The sequence below is a fragment of the Narcine bancroftii genome, chromosome 2 (genome assembly GCF_036971445.1).
Source record: "Narcine bancroftii isolate sNarBan1 chromosome 2, sNarBan1.hap1, whole genome shotgun sequence".
Classification (NCBI taxonomy): Eukaryota; Metazoa; Chordata; class Chondrichthyes; order Torpediniformes; family Narcinidae; genus Narcine; species Narcine bancroftii.
In genome coordinates, this window is record NC_091470.1 from 49,653,759 (window position 1) to 49,676,820 (window position 23,062).

Here is a 23,062-nt window from a genome sequence, read left to right on the forward strand (position 1 = left end):
CGGGCTTTGAGGCCTTGGGTATGGGGGGGTGGGTTGGGAAATTGAGGTTTATAGTGATTGGATGTCCATGGTAAACGAGGTGATCGAGTTCAGGGAACTGGAAGTTGTTGAAGTGATGGAGGGGATGTGAAGTGTCCTGGGTGTAGGGAAGGACAGGACCAGGGACACAAAAAAGAGTCGATGTAAATAGATACCAATTTGATCGGCCGAAAATGATGAGTCTATCAGAATAATTGGGTTTGTAGGAAATATAAATGGGCAGTGAGGGGATGGGAAGCAATAACATTGGAGGCAATGCTCAGAAGTTGACCAGAAGTGATGAATTCAGAGACAGTACGTGATACAGTATTTTGATGCATTTTGGTGGGGTCCTGTTGGTAGGGTAAGAGGAAGTGCCTGAGAGTTGTTGTCTGGCTTCGGTCAGGTATAGGTCGGTGCAAACTACTACAATAGCACCATCCTTGTATGCAGGTTTGATGGTGAGGTTGGGTTCATGAAGAGAGAATGGAGGGCCAGGCATTGCAAGGGGGTGAGATTGGGAATGAGTGAGGGGGATAAAAACTGGTACAGTTCCTCCAGCATTTCACAGTACCTGCAGACTTTCATGTGTCACTCTGAATAGAATATTAATGCAGGGATGTGAGGCTGAAGCTTTATAAGGCACTGGTGAGGCCTCACTTGGAGTATGGGGTACAGTTTTGGAATCCTTATTTAAGAAAGGATGTACTGGCATTGGAAACCAATCGGAGCAGTTTTACAAAAGTGATTCCTGGAATGAAAGGGATTAACATCTGAAAAATGATAGACAACTCTTGGACCGTACTACTTGGAGTTCAGAAGAATGGGGAGGGTGGTTGGTGGTGTTGGGAACTCAGAAGGATTTTGAATGTTGAAAGGCCTGGTAGAGTAGATATGGCAAAGTTGTTTCCAATGGTGGGAAAGTCAAGAACAAGAGGGCACAACTTCAGGATTGAAGGGCACCCATTCAAAACAGAGAAACAGGTTAAACCTCTATTATCCTGCACTCTGTGGTCCAGCCACTCCTGTGGCCCAGCACATTTTGAATCTGCCGCTGTTAGTACAAGCTCCTTACAGTGCGGGACTTGAACCTGGTCGCTGGGACTGTAAAGGTTGAATCAAGTCCCGTGCTGACTGTAAGGAGTTTGTACTAACGTCCCGATTGCTGGCGCTATAAAGGCATTGCGCCAACTGCTATACTGACTGTGCTGCCCCACAGTATCATTTCCTGTTTTCTGTGTTCCCTTGGGGATCAATCCCTGTTTCTGGCATTTTCTGTGGTCCGGCAATGGGAAGGTCCCAACGTCGCCTGGACAGAAAAATTTCTTTAGTTACAGAGTGGTGAACCTCTGGAATTTGCTGCCACAAGTGGTTGTGGAGCCCTGGGCATTCGGTACATTTAAGGCAGACATTGATAGGTATCTGAATAGTCAGGCCACGAAATGTTTTGGGGAGAAGGCAGGGGAGTGGCGCAGAGGCTCAAGATGGAATGGCAGAGAGAACTTGACGGGCCAAAGGGCCTACTTTTTCTCCTGTATCTTATGGACTTCCTGAGATAGGACTTGACATGCTTCATAATCATCCTCTCAAAGAACTTCCTGCAGATAGAAGTCAATACCGCCGGTCCATCGCCACTGAGGCACATTACCTTGCTCCAGAATAATGAATGTCCTTTTGAAGCAGGTGGAGGCCTCTGACCATTGTAACAAAAAGTTGAAGATGTCGACAAAAATTCTAGCTAGTTGGTTCACACTGGTTGTAAGGTAAAAGCCATGTACACCATCTGAGTTGGATGCTCTTTGAGGTTTCACCCTCCTGAAGGTTCTGTACTGCATTATATTTATCTACATACTTGCAAATGTAATTAAAACTAAATAATTCTGAGCAAAATCACATCTTAATAACAAATCACTTACCCATTGTTCAGAACTAGGTGTTAGCTTCAGCAAGGGCTGACTCATATGACTTTTGGGAGTTTTGGAAATAATATTTTTCACCTGGAAGAACAAAATATACATAGAAGTGGTTATACCAGAGTAAATGCTTAACAAGGTTTCAAAAAAACAAAATTGCAACACTTACCTTTTCCTCTACAGGCTTAAATAGGTGTACATCGGCAACACCGGATGCAGGACAGGGCAAACCCAGTGTAGCAAAGATCGATTTAATTTCCCGAAAAATATCTTTGTTGCCTTCAGCTTTAGATGCTGAGGATTTATACTGTAGGATCCTAGCAGTTTGAAGCTCAGATGATAGATATACTGTAAGTAAACATATTAAGTCAAGAAAACTTGATATTTCAATTTAATACATCCTTAGTTAAAACATTTGAAGTTTAATGAAGCACTCAGCAGATCAAGCAGCATCTGTCGAAAGGCAGTTGACATTTCAGATTAAAGAACTGTTGTCTGTCGAAGTTCTGATGAATCTTCCATCTGAAGCACTGTCACTCTTTCCAAATGCTGGCAGATCTACAGCATTCTTTTAAGTTTTTATTTCAGATTTCCTGCAATTGCAGCTCCTCTGTCTGTCAAATTATCAATACTCTTTAAAATGGAAATTTGTCATAAATTATATAATGAATCATTATGGAAAAAGTTCATGTAATTCCTACTATAGAATCAAAATGCTTCAAATGAAAATTTACATTAAAAATGCCAGAGTTCTGTTTATTATCACAATTATAATTTTCAAAACAATATACAGGTAATGGCAAGTAGGTTTTCATATTAAAAGTACAGATTTTTTAAAAAAAACAATTAAGTTTATTTGGAAATACTTTTGGTTCCTTTCACCCCACAGAATATAACAAATAATTTGCAGCATCTACAACAAAAGGCCTGTCATTTAGGGTAAGCCTTAGCATAATGGTCAGCATAGAGAGGGTGCAATTGATCATGGGTTTGATGGCAAAGAGTAAATATTCAAAGAGAATAATGTAAAAGTGTTTATGAAAGATGAAAAAAATGTAGAATTTCGATGCTCAGAGGAAGGTAGTGGCAGACAGAAAAAGAACAACCTGAATGTCTGGCGGAGATTTCCACAAGAACCTTACAATGCTAATGTTGTAAACAAAAGTAAAAACTCAAAGCTGGAGAAACTCAGAGGATCGGTCAGTGTCCTTTACACTGTATAGAAATTGACAATTCGGGCTTGAGCCCTTCATCAAGGTGTGAATAAAAATGTCGGCAGGCGCCCAAATAAAATGGTAAGGGGATGGTGGGGGAAGAGCGTGGTCGCAAAGGCGGGAGGTAATAGGTGGAGGAAGGAGGGAAGGCACAGCAGCAAGCAGGGGGAGCAGAGATGACTAGATGGAAAGAGAGGGAAGGGATGGAGAGATGAGGGAATGAAGATGGGTAAGGGAAGGGAGTGAGGAGAGTAGGTTAGCAGAAACCAGAGAAGTTGATGTTAATGAAAATTTGGCTGGATGGAAAAAAAAAATCAGGTATTATATCTCCAATGTATGTGTGGTTTTGATGGGATAGTACAGAAGGCCATGGACAAACATGTGAGTAAGGGAGTGGGATGCAGAAATGAAATGGTTGGCCACTGGAAGATCCATGTCACTGGTGTGGACAGAGTGAATGTGTTCAGCAAAGCAATCTTCCAGTCAGTGCCCAGTCTCTCTAATGCAGAGAAGGCCACAAAGGGAGCACTGGATGCAGTAAATCAATCCTGTGGATACACAAATGAAAGGTCGCTTCACTTGAAAGGCCTTTTTTGGGCCCTGGACTGTGGTGAGGGAGGAGGTGTGGGCGCAAGTGTGGTGGCTACAGGGGAAGGAGCCAGGGTGGGGCTGTGATTGATATGGAGTCATGGAGGGAGTGGTCTCGATGGATGGCAGAGAGAAGAGGGGAGAAGATGGGAAGATGTGTATGGTAGTGGGATTCTGTGGTAAATTCAGAAGGATAATGTGTTGAAAGCAGAGGCTGATGAGTGGGAGGCAAAGACAAGGGGAATCCTGTGTTTGCTGCATCTCGGAGCATGAGGAGCCAGGGCAGATGAGCAGGAAATATAGAAGATGCGGGGGAAGGCCAAGTTGATGGTGATGGAGGGGAAGCCAAAATTGTGGAAAAAGGAAGAAATTTCAAATGATCTGGACTGGAAGACCTCATCTTGGAAACTGATGATGCGGAGACAGAGAAATTGTGAGAAGGGAATAGTTAGAGGAAAGCTTGTCTCTCGAGATGGAGACAGGGATTCAGAAAGGGGAGAGTGTTGTCGGAGATGGACCAGGTGAGTTTGAGATCAGGGTGGAAGTTGGCAGTGAAGTGATAATGCGAGAAAGGAATAGAACAAAACCAGGAAATATAGATCGACCCTGGAATAGAAGCTTATTAGAACAGTTAAATATCTTAAGATTGATTTTGCTCAGCTTAGCCTCTTCTCCTTGTCTGAGAAAGACAGAAGAATAGGCAAGAGTCTCCCAGTCTTGATGCAATCCATTAACAATGATTAGAGAAACTGAATTGGATGGTGAGACAAAACATCATCAACTTTAGACCCAATGCCTTCACAGTAAAACAATACTGTCACTCTTAATATTATTACTGGAATAAATCTGATCTCCCAAATTCTTGGCTGCCAATTTTTTTTTGTGTGTATAAATTTAAGCAATTTAGCAGCTATTATTATAATAATATATATAGCAAGCTATGATTTAGTTGTACATTCTAAGCTCCTCCACATTTCCATTCAAAATGTCACTGAATTTCTATATTTATGGTATTTTGAGGACACCTTGTGGTGTACCAGATGTGGTCTAAATACTTCATATTATAAATACACTACATTGCAGTGCCTGGCAGTTCCAATACTTCTAAAAATTTATTTCGTGTGCCCATTTCTTACCACAAGTTGTATTTAATTTGTAACATTTTACTAATTAAGCATAACTTGTGCTAAGAATACCCTCAACAATAATTTGTGACAATACCGACAACATTGGAAATTTTAAGAATTCAAGACAGAATATAATAACTTACATAGAAGTTTTAAACAGTCTTCCTTCTCTTTTAGTCTTTCTTTAAAATCTCCTGACAGAAGTGTTGAATAGGGGCAAGACATTTCTTTTAGGAAACCATTCATCTCCAGCAGGAAGCTTTCAACATCTTCTGCACCTTGAACAGTAAGAGCCAGTAGAATTAAAAATGTACTTCACTACAAAATAACTTCAGCGAATATGAAGCTTACATTTCAAGTCAAGTAACTTTTAATTTATTGTTTATACGATGCTCACACAATAAAGATGAGATCGTGTTTCTCCAGGACCACAGAGCATATTTACATAACCAGAAGTTAGAATAGAAGTTAAGCACATTAAAATGTTAAGACGTATACAGTAACAGTCCATGGTACACTATCCAAAATTGTTCTGGGACTTCAGGAGTTTGATGACTAGGGAAAAAACTGCTGCCCAATCTGGGCATAAAGGGCTACTAGACGGCAGAAGGGAGAACAATTTACTTGAGAGGTGCGTGGAGTCCTTCACAATGTTTATTGCCTTTCGCCTGGATCGAGTGTTGTAGATGTCCTTCATGGTAGGAAGAGAGCCCCCAGTGATCTTTTCTGATGACTTCACTATCCTCTGCAGGCACTTGAGGTCCGAGTACATTCAATATTTGACAAGATGTTGAAACTATCCAAGAGTATATTTCACTTTACATATCTCGCTTGATCAAATTTAAGTACCAAACAACCAAATAACCTATCATGTGAGGAGCATATAAAACTCATTCAGAAATAGGAGCTGCAAAATAAAATCTAGCTAATGCTTCTGAAATTAGCAGTCTTATAATCAAATTACATGGATCCCATGTCACTAAGTAATCTCATTTCAAATTTTACAAAGCTTATTCAATAAAATATGGCAAATTTGTCCTAAATCATTGGGCATCTAAGTTCTGTAGAGCCAGGTACAAATCAAAGAAGAGCATTTTCACAACTTTGGTCAAAAAGGACAATTACATTTCCCCACCAGTTCATTCAAGCAAAATTTATGGGCATTCTTTTCAATAAAACAATTACACTGCATCAAGAAATTGGTGATTTGAACCATGTTTGATTGTTTCCAGTTTGATATAATAGATTTCACTATTTTAGAGAATAGAACATAGTACAGCAAATCGCATTGTGAACCAAACATGATGCCCATTTTAGAGTGGCAGAAGTGACACAAACTATTGTTTATGATTTATATAAATAACCTGGATAAAAAAGAAAGTGGGTGGGTTAGAAAGTTTGCAGATGATACAAAGATTGATGAAGCTGTGGACAATGTACTGATCTTTTACTTTTCAATATTTGAATCATATTCAAATAAAATTTAGCATAGATTATGAATTTTACATTTTTATGAGGCCAGAGGACCCCAAAAACCAGCAGCATTAGAATATTCACCAAGACAAATGGTTACTTAAACAAAAGTTGCTTTTAATTATCATTAAATATGAAAACTGGATCAAACTTTAACTTATTACTATTTACTTAACACCCAATTCTAAGCACACGTGTATGTAATGTGTATGCAAGTTTAGAAAAGTTCTTTGATTCACAGTCCAATCTCACTTCTCATTCCTCCAAGTTTACTGGTTGCAGGCAATTCTTATATTGTGCAGAGAATTTAACATTTATGAAGTTTACCAGGCTTTGGTGCTTGAAAGGTAAATGGTTACCACTCAGGAAGGTTCTTGTTGGTTTTCAGAGAGATTTGTTGTTCGCTGGACATCCACAACTAATGCCTTGTAACCAGCCACCTCAGTGTCTTGCCGAAGAAACTTGCCCCATCAGAGTTTTCCAGGTGGTAACCTCTTTCTTTCAGGTCACCAGAGTTCCTTTTTGTTTCTCTTATTTCAAGCCAGTCCTCTCCTCTTGCATGAACCACAAGGGCTTTGACCAGGCTGAACTAAGCACTCACGACTCATCTGCCAAATGGGGTTTTTCCACAAACTTTCCAGCTTGTCCTGTTCCAGTCCCAGCTGCTGATGATGACTGTTGCACTGCACATTCTCTCTCTCTCCCTCACACACATACAAAGAGAAAAAAAGCCTGTTTTACTCTCTCTGCTTGCAAAACCACACGACCCTCTTAGAACAGCAAGTCCCACTCCAGACAGCCTGCGGCTCCGACAAGCTCTTTCATATGTTGCCGTTTTGTAAACAATCCATCAGTGAAGTCTCTTAGGCACTCTCCAAAGATTTTGCAAATGCTCTTGGAGTCAGCCTGTCTAGCATGAGCAGAGCTCCAGTATTTTAAATAACATTTGTTTTGAAGAGTTTGTATGTGACCTACACTAAAAAATCTGCCCCAATTTATCTCCCAAAAACATATCTATAAAGTATCGCAACGTGGCTTCATCTTTAAGAAATGTTATTGCCCATCCCTAAGCTACCTTCTTGCACTACTGCAGTCTTTTGAGTGACAATATGTTTACATTGTTATTGGCTAGGCAGTCCAAATCCACCGATACAATTCCAAGTTAGAATGAAATGAAATATGGTGGAGAACATGCAAACTACCATGTTCATGTGTGATTGATGCCTCTTCTTGATGATAGAGGTTGGACCTTCATGCTATTGCAACAGTGTCGGTAGTGTATTTTGTCGTTTGAACCCACTGCAGTAACAGTGCACTGGAGATGGAGGGAACAACTGTTCAGGGTAATGGTACAGGTACTGATCAAGCAGGTTCCTTTGTTTCTAGATGAAGTCAAGCCTCGAGTGTTGACACCACATTCAATCATGCAGGCCTTACAGTGCACCATAATTTGTGTCTTTCCAGATGGCAAGAATAATTGATTTTCAGGAAGTGAGTCACGCTTCAGAAAATCCAGCCTCTGAACTGCTATGTTATGTAGCTGTCCCACTAGAGTTTTTGCACAATGGTGACAGTGGGGACAATACCACAAAAAAATCTGCTAAATAATCAGGGTAAGTGGTTATGCTTTCTCTGGAGACAGCAGGAAATAATGCAACCTTGATATTGACATCAATAACAAAGCCTTCTAATTTGACAGAATATTACACAATGAACTCATCAGGAGGCGGAAAGCTCAAGGTTCTTGATCTTATGCAGCACCTCCATAATGTTTGGGACAAACACATTTTTCCTTTATTTGCTCCTTTATTTGCAAACAAACAATTCACATGTGATTAAAGTGCACATTCCAGATTTTATTCAAGGTTATTTGTATATATTTTGGTTTAACCATGTAGAAATTATAGCTCTTTTGTGCAAAGTTCATTCATTTCAGAGCACCATAATATTATGTTAAAGTAGTCATGTTTAATTCTGTGTTGCATATGCGTTGTATGCAATGACTGCTTGAAGACAGTGATGCTCTGCCAGGCATTTACTGCAGCTATTTTTTGCTCCTCTTTGTTTCAGGAGCTTCTCCACTTAAGTTTTTTCTTCAGCATATGAAAGGCATGCTCAATTGGAATTAAATCGAGTGACTCGCTTGGCCATTCAATAATTTTGCAGTTTTTAAGCTTTGAAATACTCTTTTGTTACTTCAGCAGTATATTTGGGATCATTGTCTTGATGTAGGATGAAGTGCCGTCCAATGAGTTTGGAGGCATTTGCTTGAACTTGAGCAGATGTTTCCACACACCTCAGAATTCATCTTGCTACTGCTGTCAGCAGTTACATCATCAACAAATATAAGAACGCCCGTACCTGTGACAGCTATACGTGCCCAGGCTATAATATCCCCACCGTCATGTTTCAAACGAGGTTTGGATCATGGGCAGATCCTTTACGCCTCCACACTTTGCACTTGCCATTAATCTGATAAGGGTTAATCTTGATCTCATCTATCCACAAGACCTTTTTCCAGAATTCTGCAATCTGTCCATCCTGTTTCTGTTGCTAAATAGTGGTTTGTTGCATGCAGTGTAGCCTCTGAGTTTCTGTTCCTGAAGTCTTTAGTGGGTCAATAATTTCATTTTCATAGAGTTCTGACAATCTTGAAGCTTATAAAGTAAAATGATCAGCAATCAAGAAAAAATGTTTTGAAAACAGTAACAAGCCATTTATTGCTCAAACTATATTACCTTCCTCTTATGTTGATATCTTAAATCCCTTCCCCCACTCTGGCTCTAAATCCATCAATCCCATATTCAAACTTTCATTTCACCAAGCACATCTTTTGGAGGAAAGAGAATTCCAAATTTCCAGCATTACACCACACACTGAACTACATCTACCAGTTCTTCCTGTTCAATCCATCAGTTTTCTTTGACAAGTTTCCAACTCTTTTCTGCACAAATGGAGACAGGAGTAAAAGTCAATATAGAATGATGAGCTAATTTATTATTCACATCTAATAAATTTCCAGTATACAGCCATATTGCCATATAATGTGCCTCCTACAGTCCAACAAATCCCCACTCTTTCTGACAGGTTACTTGTCACTCTATATGCTCTAATTTTTGTAATCAACCCCTAACTCAGAATATCTATTGGAACAACACAAGCAATATCTACCGAACTCACTTGGTCAAATCTGTTCCCCTTCTCTTCATATCTCATTTGGCTAACTGCTCTACTATACTTCCTTAATGAAAAGGATCTCCACTATTTGTCATTCCCAATTTCTGTGGCCATTTGCTGCCCTACAAAGCTGTTTTTATTTTTTTTTCACCTCTCTGATTTTAAAATTGCTTCAATGTTGGTAATCAGGTCTTCAGTTACCTGCACCCAAAGCACCATAGAACACAATAGCACAGAAATAGGCCTTTTGGCCCATCAATCCCCTGCCAAACTATTATTCTGCCTAGTTCCATTGACACATGTGGACCACAGCCCTCTATACCCCTCCCATCCATTTTCCTATCCAAATTTCCGTCAAATGATGAAATCCACATCCACTATTTCTGCTGATAACTCGTTCTGCACTTCACAACTCCAAGATCCCCCTTGTGTTCCCATTAAATATTTCACCTTCTACACTTAGACCATCTTCTTTCATACTTGTTTTGTCCAAATTCAGTGGAAAAAGCCTGCTTGTATTTACTCTCCCTGTGCCCCTAATAATTTGGTATACTTGCATCAAATCTCCCTTCATTCTCCAAAATTCCAAGAAATGAAATCCTAACCTATTGAATCCTTCCTCCAAGTCCTCACAACATCCTTGTATATTTTCTCTGCACTCTCAATCTTATTGATACTTTCCCTATAGATAGGTGACTAAAACTGCATACAATATTCCTAATTTGACCTCACCAATCTTTTAACAACTTCAACATAACATCGCAACTTCTGCACTCAATGCTTTAATATATGAAGGCCAATGTACCAAAGCTCTTTTCACTACCTGAGTCACTACTTTCAAGGAATTATGTATCTGCATTCCCAGATCCTTCTGTTCTACTGCATTTTATAGTGCCCTACCATTTACCATGCAAGTCCTACCCTGATTTCTCCTCCCAAAGTGCAACAACTCACATTAAATTCTACCTGCCATTTTGCAGCCCATTTTCCCAGCTGGTCCAGATCCATCCAGATATAGATGTCAAACAGCAATGGATCCAGCACCAATCTGTAAAGAATACCACTAGTCTCAGGCCTCCAGTCAGAGAGGCAATCATCTACTACTGGCTTCTCCCGCAATGCAATGACTTATCCAATTTACTACCTCATCCTAAATTCTGAGTGAATGAGCCTTCTTAACCAACCTCACATACAGGACTTTGTCAAAGGCCTTTCTAGTGTCCATGAAGACAACATCCATTGCCTTTCTTTCATCAACTTTCCTAGTAACCTTCATAAAAAAAACTCTATTAGTTAGACATGGCCAACCATGCACAATACAATGTTGACTATTGTAAGGGATACTGGAATGTGAGGAGTCAAGCAAGTGCTCATTAGAAATGAAGTATTATGGGTTAACTTAAGGTGAAGGGATACTGGAATGTGAGGAGTCAAGCAAGTGCTCATTAGAAATGAAGTATTATGGGTTAACTTAAGGTGAAGGGATGCTGGAATGTGAGGAGTCAAGCAAGTGCTCATTAGAAATGAAGTATTATGGGTTAAATCAGGGTGAAGGGATGCTGGAATGGGAGGAAGGGTTATAAAAGTATAAAATAAGGATCTTCAAAACAGGATAGCAAGTAGATAGCTTTAGCAAGTCTTGGGGATTGATTAATGAGTAAAGCACAAAGACATGATATTTCCTGGCTAACAAGTTTGCAGGAAGGCACATAAACTGATAAGAAGTTAGAATCCACGTGGGCAGAATTACCTAATGCCAAACCAATCCAGGAGGCAGAAGAATGTTAGGGGGAAGGTATCTCTGTACTGAAATGAAATGTATAAAAGTTGGGTCAGCCTCAGTATCTGTGTGTATTCCCAGGGTAAGGGGAAGCACCCAACTTTGCATTGTTGTAATAGTATAATAAAGTTCTTTGTTCTCAATTTTTGTCTCGAGCAAATTCTGTGAAGGTACTCTGTTTCTCACAGTATCCCTAAAGGTTTTAAATTTCCTACCTAAATCTGTCAATATTAAGTTCCATTTATACAGAAACTTCTATAAAACATCCAGAGGAATTTCACTGGACTAGTTACAAACAAAATTCAGCACTTGTTTAAATAAAATCTCTAGGATATACAACCAGAAGCTTTGATAAACAGCTTTAAGGAGAGAATTCCAACACCAAGGTCTGAGGCAAATCAACAATTATCATATTGAATGATGGGGCAGGGTTGAGAGTGGAGTAGCACACAGCTCCTCCTATTTTTTTAATGTGCCTTTTAAGATCTGAAGTGGCTTAAGGCACACTGTTATTAATGAATTATTTAATGCAAAGAATTCATAAGCTACAAGATTTTATGAACCAAACAGATCTTGATTCCCTCAGCCCCTTCATTCCATCTTATTCATTTCCCTTAAGCACTCCTTTAAATCTATTTCTTTGGGTAAGCTTTTGGTCATGCTCCCTTTGTGGAATAGGTCAAATTAAAGAATAGCAATTACATTGAAGCGAAAATTCTTCTGGTAATTAATACTTGTACTTCCCTACGCAGACTCTAATGTTTAATTTCCAAGATTCCCTATTTCAGGAATTATTAACAACTTTGATTCTTTTTCATTCTCAGGGACATTTCTTCAATCAAGAGAACACTGAAAGACAATGAGCTGGAGAGCAAACATTTGCTCACTTACAACTTTCAATACTTTTGAAAGTGACAAGAACTTGATTAGTCAACTTTCAGTATTTTCCCTGATATTTTTAAACTATTGTACTTCTAACAAGCCCTTCATCTGACTTATTCATTGCTTTTGTCCCAAACCTGGCAATTCAGTCTCATTCTATTTGCAGCTGATATAATGGAGCAACCTCTTTTTCAATTTCAATATCAGCTGCCCATGTCTTAAGCCAGGGGTGGTCAAACTTGTTTAACGTAAGAGCCACGTACAATAAACTTCAGATGTTTGAGAGCCACATGGTGCTAAGTCCATGTTTGAGGCATCAGGAGCTCGGATGGGCGAGCGGCCGGGGCCTAGGTAAAATTTCATGGTCACTGCTTTGGAGTACTGGAGGGCAGATGGCCTTGGGCTAAGCTAGAATCTGCACTTGTGGCGTTGGGAGCTCGGATGAGCGAATGGCAAGGGTGGGCAAGATAAGGCAGTCAGGGAATCCAGAGCTCAGATTGAAGGGCAGCTGGCTGGGACTGGGTGGTAAGTCCACGTTCGAGGTGTCTGGAGCTCAGATAGGCGATAGTCTGTGGTCAAGGCATTTTAAGTTGCAAGCCAGGCCCACTAAAACTATGATTGTGAGTACTGGCTTGTACAATTCTTGACTCAGTCACCGTATTTTCGCAAGCCACACATTATATGTCAAAGAGCCACATGTAGCTCGCGAGCTGCAGTCTGGCAACCCCTATCTTAAGCTGTCAGTTTCCTCTTAATACACTTGCTAAAAATTAATATCCCTCTATGCCCCTTTATGTAGCTACTACCATGTTCCATGAGGCTGATATCGCCTCAAACCGTGCATCTTGGCGCCTCACAGTTCGGCGGGCAGCAACCTCATTTGAAGAAGACCGCAGAGCCCACCTCACTGACAAAAGGAAAAGGAGGAAAAACCCAACCCCAACCAACCAATTTTCCCCTGCAACCGTGTCTGCCTGTCCCGCATCGGACTTGTCAGCCACAAACGAGCCTGCAGCTGACGTGGACATTTACCCCCTCCATAAATCTTCGTCCGCGAAGCCAAGCCAAAGAAAGAAGAACCATGTTCTTTGTACTCTCTTTGCTCATCATTGCACATCTCCTAGTTCACAAGATCGATCTGTATTGCAACAAGTTCTTCACAGTTTATATTTTACTTGGGAGACCAAAATGTGAACTTTGTTCTCCTACTTTTCTTTGCAAGCAATTTGTTTTTTTTTTTTAAATTACTATTTCAATTTTTAATTAACGCTACAACCTTTTCACCTTATACCGAGGTTTGAGCCTGGTTCAGAGGGCAACCCTTCAAAGCAGTACTGCTCCTGTCTGCTCCAGTATAATTAAAAATGTCCTATTGAATGAAACTCTACAATAATGATCCTTCAACCACTGATCCATTTTCTTAATCTGGATGTCTCTGTACTAATTTGATGCAAGATCACTGCTAAGATTATTTACTGCAAGATCCTACCCTTTTAGTTTTGAATGCCCAAATTTACTGTTATTTCTTTCCAGGTGAAGGTTATTATGCTTTTCACACAGCCCTTTAATTCCTGGACATTGGCTCCTTTTTAACAGAATGCCTGTTGCCTAAAAAGCACCAAGACTGAATTGTGAGGTCATTCCAGTCTTGGCTTTTTTTTCCCCGGCAGCAGACCTAGTAACAGCTCCATAAACCTGGCTGTGTAAAAGGCACTTCTGGCATTCCGGACCAATTCAGGTAAGGATGTGTATGTGTATTGCAATTTTTTTTTAGTGTATATACAGGTAAGTATTTAAAACACTGGACAAAACATCCAAGAAGGACAAAAGGAAAAATCTTTTTTATAATACTACTACTGTCCCACTGCCATGGTGGCCTTCTGTCCTGCTCTCCGATGCTGTGGGCTGCTCATAGAGAAGGATGAGGGCAATCACAAAGCGTGGCTGGGTCCAGCACCAACCCAGCAAGATTTCATTCCAATACATCACTGATATGACACATAGTCTGCCAGATTGAGTTGCAAATATACAGCAAAGGTAAAAGGCAGAGACAATCTGGCTGACAGCAAGTAGTTCACTACACAGGCACTTGAGGTTTAACTCAACTCAGATGTCTATGCACACTCCCATAAATGCAAAAGTCTGAAATGAGCTGTAGATGAAATGGCTGTAACTGGAGATGAAATGAGTTGTTGGTGAAATAGTGATGCATCCTCTACTAGACTCACTGTTTCATGTGTTGATGGGAGGAGAATGAGAGATCCTTTAATTCATAAGTACATAATTCATGGTTTGACAGGACAGATGTGGGGTGGCTGCTGGTCTTTCAAAATAGGGCTTGATCATTTGTGAATAAGATTTTTTTTTAAATGTATCAAAGTTACTGAATCTGGGATACTACAGAAAGAGGGTGTGAATGCTCAGTTACTGAATGTATTCAAGAGAGTCATTAACAAACCATCAGATATTAAGGAAGAGGAGGTTAGTGTTAGGGAGTGTCATTGTGATCAAAGACCAGCCCTCACACTGATTCCCACCACCCTGCTCTCAGCTGTCCCTAGGTATCAAACAGGTCTGTGAGTTTGTTCTCAGTTTGCTCACCACCCTGCTTCCCCACCCCCCTTGACAGCCCACCACAAGCCCCCAATGATAGTGATGATTAGTAATGGATTACTTAAGGTGGCATGTGAGTGGAAAAAGTTTGAAATCCACTGCTATATATCAATATTTGCAGTAGATTTTCCCACGCTCTTATAAATTGTACACATTTTATTAAATTGTATAAAAGAGCATTAAAAATAACACATTGTGTGCACGTTTTATTAAATTCTGCATGAATTTTCCTACGCATACATTGTGCTCGTTTTTTATTCCCACTACGATTTTCCCACACTCCTCTATTAATTGTTGTAGGTTAATAAAAGTAACGTTTGATTGCAGACCCTTGTGTCTAGTCTCATCTCTCACGAACCTGACACTTACTCAACATAATCATGATTAGTGCGGGGACCAGCAGCATTACTCACAATTTCATCCTAATTTCAACCTCACATACCAGACCAGGGGAATATTTTTGAGCTATTTTTTGATGGAAAAAGTGGGTCTAACATACCATTAAATACGGTACGTTAAAAATTACACTAGCTGCCTCCTTTGCTTGCGGAATGCCGGCTTTCTGTGTAAAAAGACACACTGACCTGGAAAAATGTCGGCTTAATGGGGGAGGGGGGTCCTGCCTTACGTAAATATCATGGAATTTCTGTGTTTCAAACGAAAAACATATATGGGTGCCTAACCTTTTATCCGGAATTGTCAGGACCGGATACCTGCCATTGTTCGGAATCTTCCAGATTTCGGAATCATTTTAAAATGGCGGTCCCTTTAAACAAATACAATGTTTCAAAATAGTGCAAAATCGCACATAACAGGGGGCGTGGTGTGTTAAATGAATTTAGATAAATAAATACCATAATATCACTAACATTTTTTTAAAATTTAAAGTAAAACTTCAAAATGAAACTGGCTCAGACATTAAAGACATCTCAAACAGTGCAGATGCAGTAAACGCACTGTGTCAGAATGAACTCTTTTTAAAGACTTCTTCCAGGGTTGTCTGTTTAATTAACAGGTTTATATCTAGGCAGTCTCTTTTTAATTGAATAAACAGCCATAATCTCATGCACACTGATAAATGAATGTTGTCCATCTCATCTATTAACTAATTGCACATTTTAACCATATCATCAATGGACATTTTTTCACCTGTGCGCATAAAGTCTTTGTCCTCATCACTACTCTCCTTCTGCTTATCGATATGTAACACCATTTCAACAATTTCCCCTTCACTCAAGGAAAATGCACAACAGGTGCATCATTATCAATATTCAGCACTTCTTCAATGTCAGCTACCTCTAACATGTTTACATTTTCTGCTGTAACATTTTTGGCGTAGGCAGTGAGGTTGGCAATCATCCTCCTCTCATTACCAACATGAAAACCTTCAAAGTTTTCACCTGTTGGCTCATTTTCATCAAATATTGTTGATGGACAAAATCTATGCCAAGCATGTTTAATGTTGCTTCAGTTAAATTTCTCCATGCATTAACAAGTGCAAAAGCTTTTTCACCACAGATTTTAAGATATTTTGTACCGTGACGCTGCCTAAATCTTTGCACCCAACCTTGTGAATATTCACACTCATCCTCAAGGTTCAGTTCTTAGTGGAATTTTCAAGCTTGTTTCATTACAAGCAGACCAGTCAGTAACATTTGTTGTTGTACCCACAATAAGCACTTGGTCAATATCTACATTTTTTTGCTCTATGAAAAGTTTTCCTTTTATTCATCAGTCTGTGGTCATCACTCTCACTGTAAAACTTCATCAACTGTTGTTTCCTCAAATCATCTATGGTGGACGATCCCACACCATAATCTTCCATTAGACGACACACATTCGCCACCAAGTTTCTGCAAAAACTCCATCTTCTGCACAACTGTAAATGAAAGATGCTTCCTTTTATGCATCTGCTACTCGTAGGGGACTCTGCAGCTGACTTTGCCACATTCATAGGTTTCACAGAGGCTTCTGGCTGATAGTGTCGACTGGGAGGCTGGGTTGCGATGATGCTTAACAGTGAGGGGCTCTTATAAAGTAACCATCGTGCTAATCACTGACAGCGCCCAACAGGGAGTTACATAGGAACATAGGAAGTAGGAACAGGAGTAGGCCAAAAATGGCCCATCGAGCCTGCTCCGCCATTCAATACGATCATGGCTGATCTAATTTATGACCTAACTCCACTTATAAAGTGATAATCACACTGATTAGCGATGGCACAAGCCATGAATGGCCACTTATTAGGTGATAATACCACATATTATTGACATGGAATGTGATGGGATACTCAGGAGTTGAATGAGGGTCACATTTGACTCCAAACTCCATCTTTGATGAGCAGATGTCATCTACCGAAAAAAGAGCCAGTTTTTGGAGGTTACTGGTTTTCGGAATTCTGGATAAAAGTTTAGGCACCTATATAACAAACAGATGTTTCAAGATTGCTCCTCTACAGCTACCAGGATGGCACCAAACCCTTCATGATCCTCAATACTATTGATGTTCCAACTACAGTATCTAGTAAAACTGCCACAGTTCTATTTCATTTCCTAGCATTCGATCACAACCACATAAAAGGAATTCTATTGAATGAACAGACAAAAAAGATAACTTATTGATGTGTAACTATTAATTTGAAAATATTTTCTTTGCTCTCACCCAATAAATGTCACTGGATGCAGAAACCTCAGAGTTAAAACCATCATATCAACTTCTGTTCAGATAAGAATGTGAGTACATTGTCTTCATTTTTAGGGGTTTTTTAAAATTCTATTTTACAATGGAATTTTACTAAAATATTAATTGCTTGCATTCCCAACTTCAGAAATAAACAGCTGAGATACATAGCTTTACAGACAAGTCGTATACAGTGAAACCTCTGGGATCCAGCTCCTGTAGATGCTGAATAAGTGAATTTTCCAGTTGCTTGAGATTGTATGTTGCATGATTGGTGAGCTAACTGCTAGGGGCACCCATTTTAAACTAACTTTTTTTTTTAAACCTGTTTTTTTTCTGCAATATTTTTGCCTTTTGTTTGAGGCTGCCAGTTGCTTGAATTCCAGATAATGGAGATTTAACTGTATAATGAATACATCACAATTTTTTTTTTCTTAAAATTAACCAGACACTGAACAAGCCTGTGGAGTTTTGTGATAATTTAGGATAAAGGGAAAGTGAATGAAGACAATTCTTGAACGACAGTGAAGTGAAGGAAGATTATACTTACTACTAATACTATTTATGCTTTCTTCCAAATTACATAACATTTTAATTTGCGAAGATAACCACACACACAGTTCAGTAAATTCTGAAGAAGATGGCCCAATCTCAACAGCATTCAAAAGAGCTTCTTCTTCCATCAAGGGTCCATTGTATCTACAATACAAAGAAAATGGGTAAAAATTGAATATCAAAATATGTCCTAAATTTACAAATAAATAATATCCAAAGGAGGAATAAGCACAACTTTACGGAAATACATAATTAAGAAAGTAAAAAGATCAAAGTCCAAGATAAATAAATTATCTAAATAATCAGACACCCTCTATATTTTCAAAAGCTTAAATGGTTCATCAAATTTTATGAATAGATGCCAGCAGGTTTTGAAAATATTGTAACCATTATCCAAGAATTAGCAGTGAAGTAAATTGTGTAGAAGATGCTAAGAGACTGCAAAGAGTCATAGGTAGTTTAAATGAGTAGGCAAGGGTCTGGGATATGGACTCTAGACTGTGGACCTTCCCTACAGCACCTTCCTATTGGCTGCGCCAAACCTCAGAACGTCCCTAAGCATATACTTCTGTGGCTTGGAATACACCAGTTTGCAGCATTCCTTCACCGCCATTGTGCCCTAAAAGACCAACAAGTTCCACGCAGATCAAGTCCGCCTTTCACCAAATTGAATATCATCCAGCAGCTCTGAATGTCAGCCTCTGAATGTGTCCCCAAGAGTAGTCTGCAAATCAGAGAATCCTCCATTAAGTTGCTGCAGACGATGAAACATGACATGGATCCTTACATCCATCTCCACACACTCAGCAAATCCACATTCTGCAGAGGTGGGTGTCTATCTCCACTCCATCACAGTCATCTCAGGGATAACTTGCATTGTGGGTGGTATGCAAGCTCTACAAAATGTAGTGGACAGCCCAGGACATCACAGGCAAAACCATCATCACCAAGAACATCTACAGGGAATGCTGCCATCAGAGAGCAACAGCAATCATCAATTGCCAAGAAAGTACTTATATGCCCTTTCACCCAACTCATAATATTCCTGTTTGGTTCTTGTTATTTTTTTTCTGTTCTATAATAGGTTTGTATTGTATTACATTCTAATTTTTTAAATTTCCCTTTTCTCTTCGGAATAACTTCATTGGATATCATTTTCCAAATTAGCTATCTCATTTCCCAAGAACAATTAACACATTTTGTTAGTTATAAATCTCAAGGAATTAATGAAACTTTTAAACTATTTTATGCCAAATTAGAATCCTAGGTAGATGTTAACAGAAATGAAAAATTTTTGTCACATATAACGTTACCAACATTAGATTTAACTGAACAAGTAGAGTTAAATACTCCCCTTACTTTAAGAGAGGTGGAGGAAGGACTAAGTTCTTTACAAAATAATACATCTCCTGGATGGATTTCCACCTGAATGTTATAAAAGGTTTAGTGATACCTTTGTTTATGGATGTTTTAAATCAGGCATTGCAAATCCATACTCTCCCTGAATCATTCTGAACACTAATAATTACTGTCATACCCAAAAAAGATAGAGATCCATTAAAGCCATCATCCTTTTGACCTAAAAATACACACACAAATGCAAGGGAAACAGTACCTTTATGTAGCAAAGGTGAAGATACATCACCAACGTTTCAGGCTTGTTGATGATGGTAGTCCATCTCACAAGTTGGCCAGAGGCCGTCCCTCAGCGGAAACCTCAACAGAGGTCTGCACCAAGCCCTAATAAACACATGGGTGGCCTGGTTCAGAGTCCTGGAGTACCTGGCATCAGACAGGGGTCCACTATTCACTTCAGGGCCCTGGGGAGCCCGAGCCAGCCTCCTAGGAACCAAACCACCACACTACAGCATACCATCTTCCAGGCCAATGGGTCGGTGGAGAGGTTCCATAAGCACCTTAATGCGGCCCTAAAGGTCAACTCAAAGGTCCAAACTGGGTTAATGAATTGTCGTGGGTCCTCCTGGGGATCCGCACCATACCAAAGGAAGACTTCAACACCTCTGCAGTGGAGATGGTGTACAGAGCACCCTAGTCATCCATGTGCAGCCCTTAAAAGACTAAATGAACAACTAGGCAAGTTGGCCCCAGCACAGCCCTCATCACACAGCCAGCCCAAGATGTTCATCCCTGTAGACCTGAGAAACTGCACATATGTTTTCGTGTGGCAAGGGTGCACCAGGAGCCGCTAGAGCAGCCATATGAAGGGCCCTACTGGGTGGTCAGGCCTAACGGTGCTGCATGTGTGCTGGACATCAGTGGCAAGGAGGTAACATTTACTATTGACCACCTCTGAACACCAGCCAGCCAATCAACCCACCACCTCCACGCTGCAGAGGCAGACTGCCCAGAACCAAGGACAGTGCCAGGATTTTACCGGTTCTTTGGGGGATGGGGGGGGGGGGGGGGGGGGGTGGGGGAATTGTTTGGTGGGTAGCTATCCGGTAGGTGTCCTGGCACACAAAATGATGTCCAAATATGGCGATCCTGCAAGGGCCATGCCAGTTAAATGGACTTTCTTCAAGGGCTGCAGGCCGCATGGCGGGAAACAGTAAGATCCACCAGGAGGTCAATAAATCAGTCTTGCTTTCACGCACTGTCATAGCATGCACTACATACTAGTTTATTGAAACATATGATTAAAATTTGGCATGATACTGTTACAGGTTATATTATATTTTATATTATATATAAATGTTTTTAAGAGATAGATTGTGGGGGTTTAGAGTAGATCACTTCACAGACATTAAGATTTGACAAAAGACATCTCATTTGAAATGCAAGAGCTATGCATAAGCAGAGACGTCACGTCCACAGTGACTTTACAGAAACTTTGAAGAATACCTATGAAGACTTCACAAGTAGATGTTAATTGAACTGGATTGATGGTGGGAAATAAATGGACTATTGTCTTTAAAGCAACAGATGGCCAGACTCAAGAAACTGATTCTAGTGGCAGCAATCTGTCTGGATGCAGTTTGCTGTTCGAAGAGGGGTCATATGGTTTTGCAAACAGAAAGAGAAAAAAAACATGATTCTTTGGAGAGTGAGAAGACAGTTCTACAGTGGCTTTTGAGGCTGCAACATGGCAAACTGGCAGGTTTGTTAAAGCACAATTTTGAAGACGGGTTGTGAGTTCTGAATTCAACCTGTTCAAAACCCTTGTAGGTATTTCATAAGAGGAAATGGCTGGCTAGTGTTTCTCTTGAAATAAGGGAAACTAGAGGAACACCGTGGTGACCTGGAAGAAGAGGTTATCGTTTGGAAAACCCATAATGAGGCAAGTTTCTTCCGCAAGACATTGAAATTACTGGTTGGAGGCAATCAGTTTGTGTGTGACCAATGAGCACAAATTTCTCTCTCTGAAACCATCAAGAACCTTGCTGAGTGGTAACCATTTACCTGTAAGCACCAGAGACAGGTGAAAATTTATAAATGTTAAATTCTGCGCATAGTACAAGAATGGCCTGATACCAGTGAACTTGGAGGAGTGAGAAGTGAGATTGGACTGTCAAGCACTTTCCTGAACATATACACATTACCCACATGTGCACTTAGAATTAGAAGGGGGTTAAGTAAGGTTAGGTTAATAGTAATAAGTTAAAGTTTGATCCTGTTTTTATGTTTTATTTTAAAAACTATTTATTCGTTCAAAATACAGATAATAAGTAACATATATAATAAACTAAGCATGAACTATATATTTTATATATAAAAGAAAAAAAGAAAAAAGAAAAAGAGAAAAAAAGGAAACCCCCCCCTTTCAGCCAACTCTCCTAAGGAGAGCCATAAAGAAAAAAAATTAGAGAAAAATTAAGCATACATATTAAGATCTAATCAATGTAAATCAAAATGTAAATATTCTGAATATAACAACCATTTAATAAAAAAACCAGTTATCACGTGAAACATATGTGATTTTTTCCATTATTAAAAAATATTTCATCTCATTATGCCATCTATTAATATTAATCATATTCGTATCTTTCCACGAACTAGCTAATGCTAAATATACAAAAGCAAGTTGAAATTTATCTAATCCAAGACCTTTCAGAGGAAACTACCCAATAAAAATACTGTCAGATCTAAAGGTATTTTAATCTTATACAGGTATTCCAGAGACAATTGTACTTTCTTCCAAAAAGATTGTATGTATGTATGTATGTGTGTATATTATATATATATATATATATACACACACACACACATGGCCAAACCGCATGAAAAAAAGTTCCAACAGTGTTACCGCATCTAAAACACAAATCTGATTCATGAAAACCATATTTTTTTAAGCTTTTCAGGTGTTAAGTATAATTGATGTAAAAAATTATAATTAATCATTGCATAACGTGCATTTATCAGTCTAGTTACACTATCATAACAAATATCTGACCAAGCATCCTCGGAAAAAATAAAACCAATCTCCGCGGACTGTTTAAACCTCGAACATTAAAAGTAGCAAACCTCAACTTTGACATATCTACTAATATTACTAAGAACTAATAATATCGATATATAAAAACTCAAATCATCGTAAAAAGGCCCTCCAATAGGAGAAGAAACCACAAATTAAAGACTAAACAAAATGAAAATGAAAAAAAAAATAAATAAAGTTTAAAAAAAAACTACCAAAAGGTAGTAATCCCTAAACCAAACTTGGGTGTGGATCACCCACCAGTGGCTGATGACTAATAGAACATAGAGCAAATCTTTCCCTCCCCAGCCAAACAAAGAATAACAAGACATCATAATGACATAAAAATAAAGTAAGAAAAAGATAGTTCTTCTATTCATCCAAGAGATTCCAAACTCAGTGACCCCATTTCAAGAGAAGTTAGACTCTTTCCATTCCCATTTCTTCCATTTCCAGAACAACCAGATTTTTCTTTAGGAGACAATGGTAGACTACGTCTACGAATCAGCAAAAATCATTGCTTCACGCTCATTCTCAAAAAACTGAGATTGAAAGTCTCCACAAAACACCTTCAACACTGCCAGATAGCGAAAAGTAGACTTATAACCTTT

General features: G+C 39.3%; 1 protein-coding gene across 2 annotated transcripts in view; it reads right to left on the reverse strand.

Annotated features, from left to right (window-relative positions):
* The window catches only part of fam98b (family with sequence similarity 98 member B), a 72,709-nt gene that overhangs the window by 39,625 nt on the left and 10,022 nt on the right, over positions 1–23,062 (reverse strand). Inside the window, exons 2-5 of one of the 2 annotated variants that reach the window (XM_069916639.1) lie at positions 18,015–18,163; positions 5,004–5,138; positions 2,101–2,279; positions 1,935–2,015 (exon numbers count right to left, since the gene is read on the reverse strand). In XM_069916639.1, the coding sequence (XP_069772740.1) occupies positions 1,935–2,015; positions 2,101–2,279; positions 5,004–5,138; positions 18,015–18,163 (544 nt within the window). Of the gene's footprint in view, positions 1–1,934; positions 2,016–2,100; positions 2,280–5,003; positions 5,139–15,468; positions 15,536–18,014; positions 18,164–23,062 lie in introns of those variants that run through there. The other variant, XM_069916640.1, reaches the window with a different exon arrangement.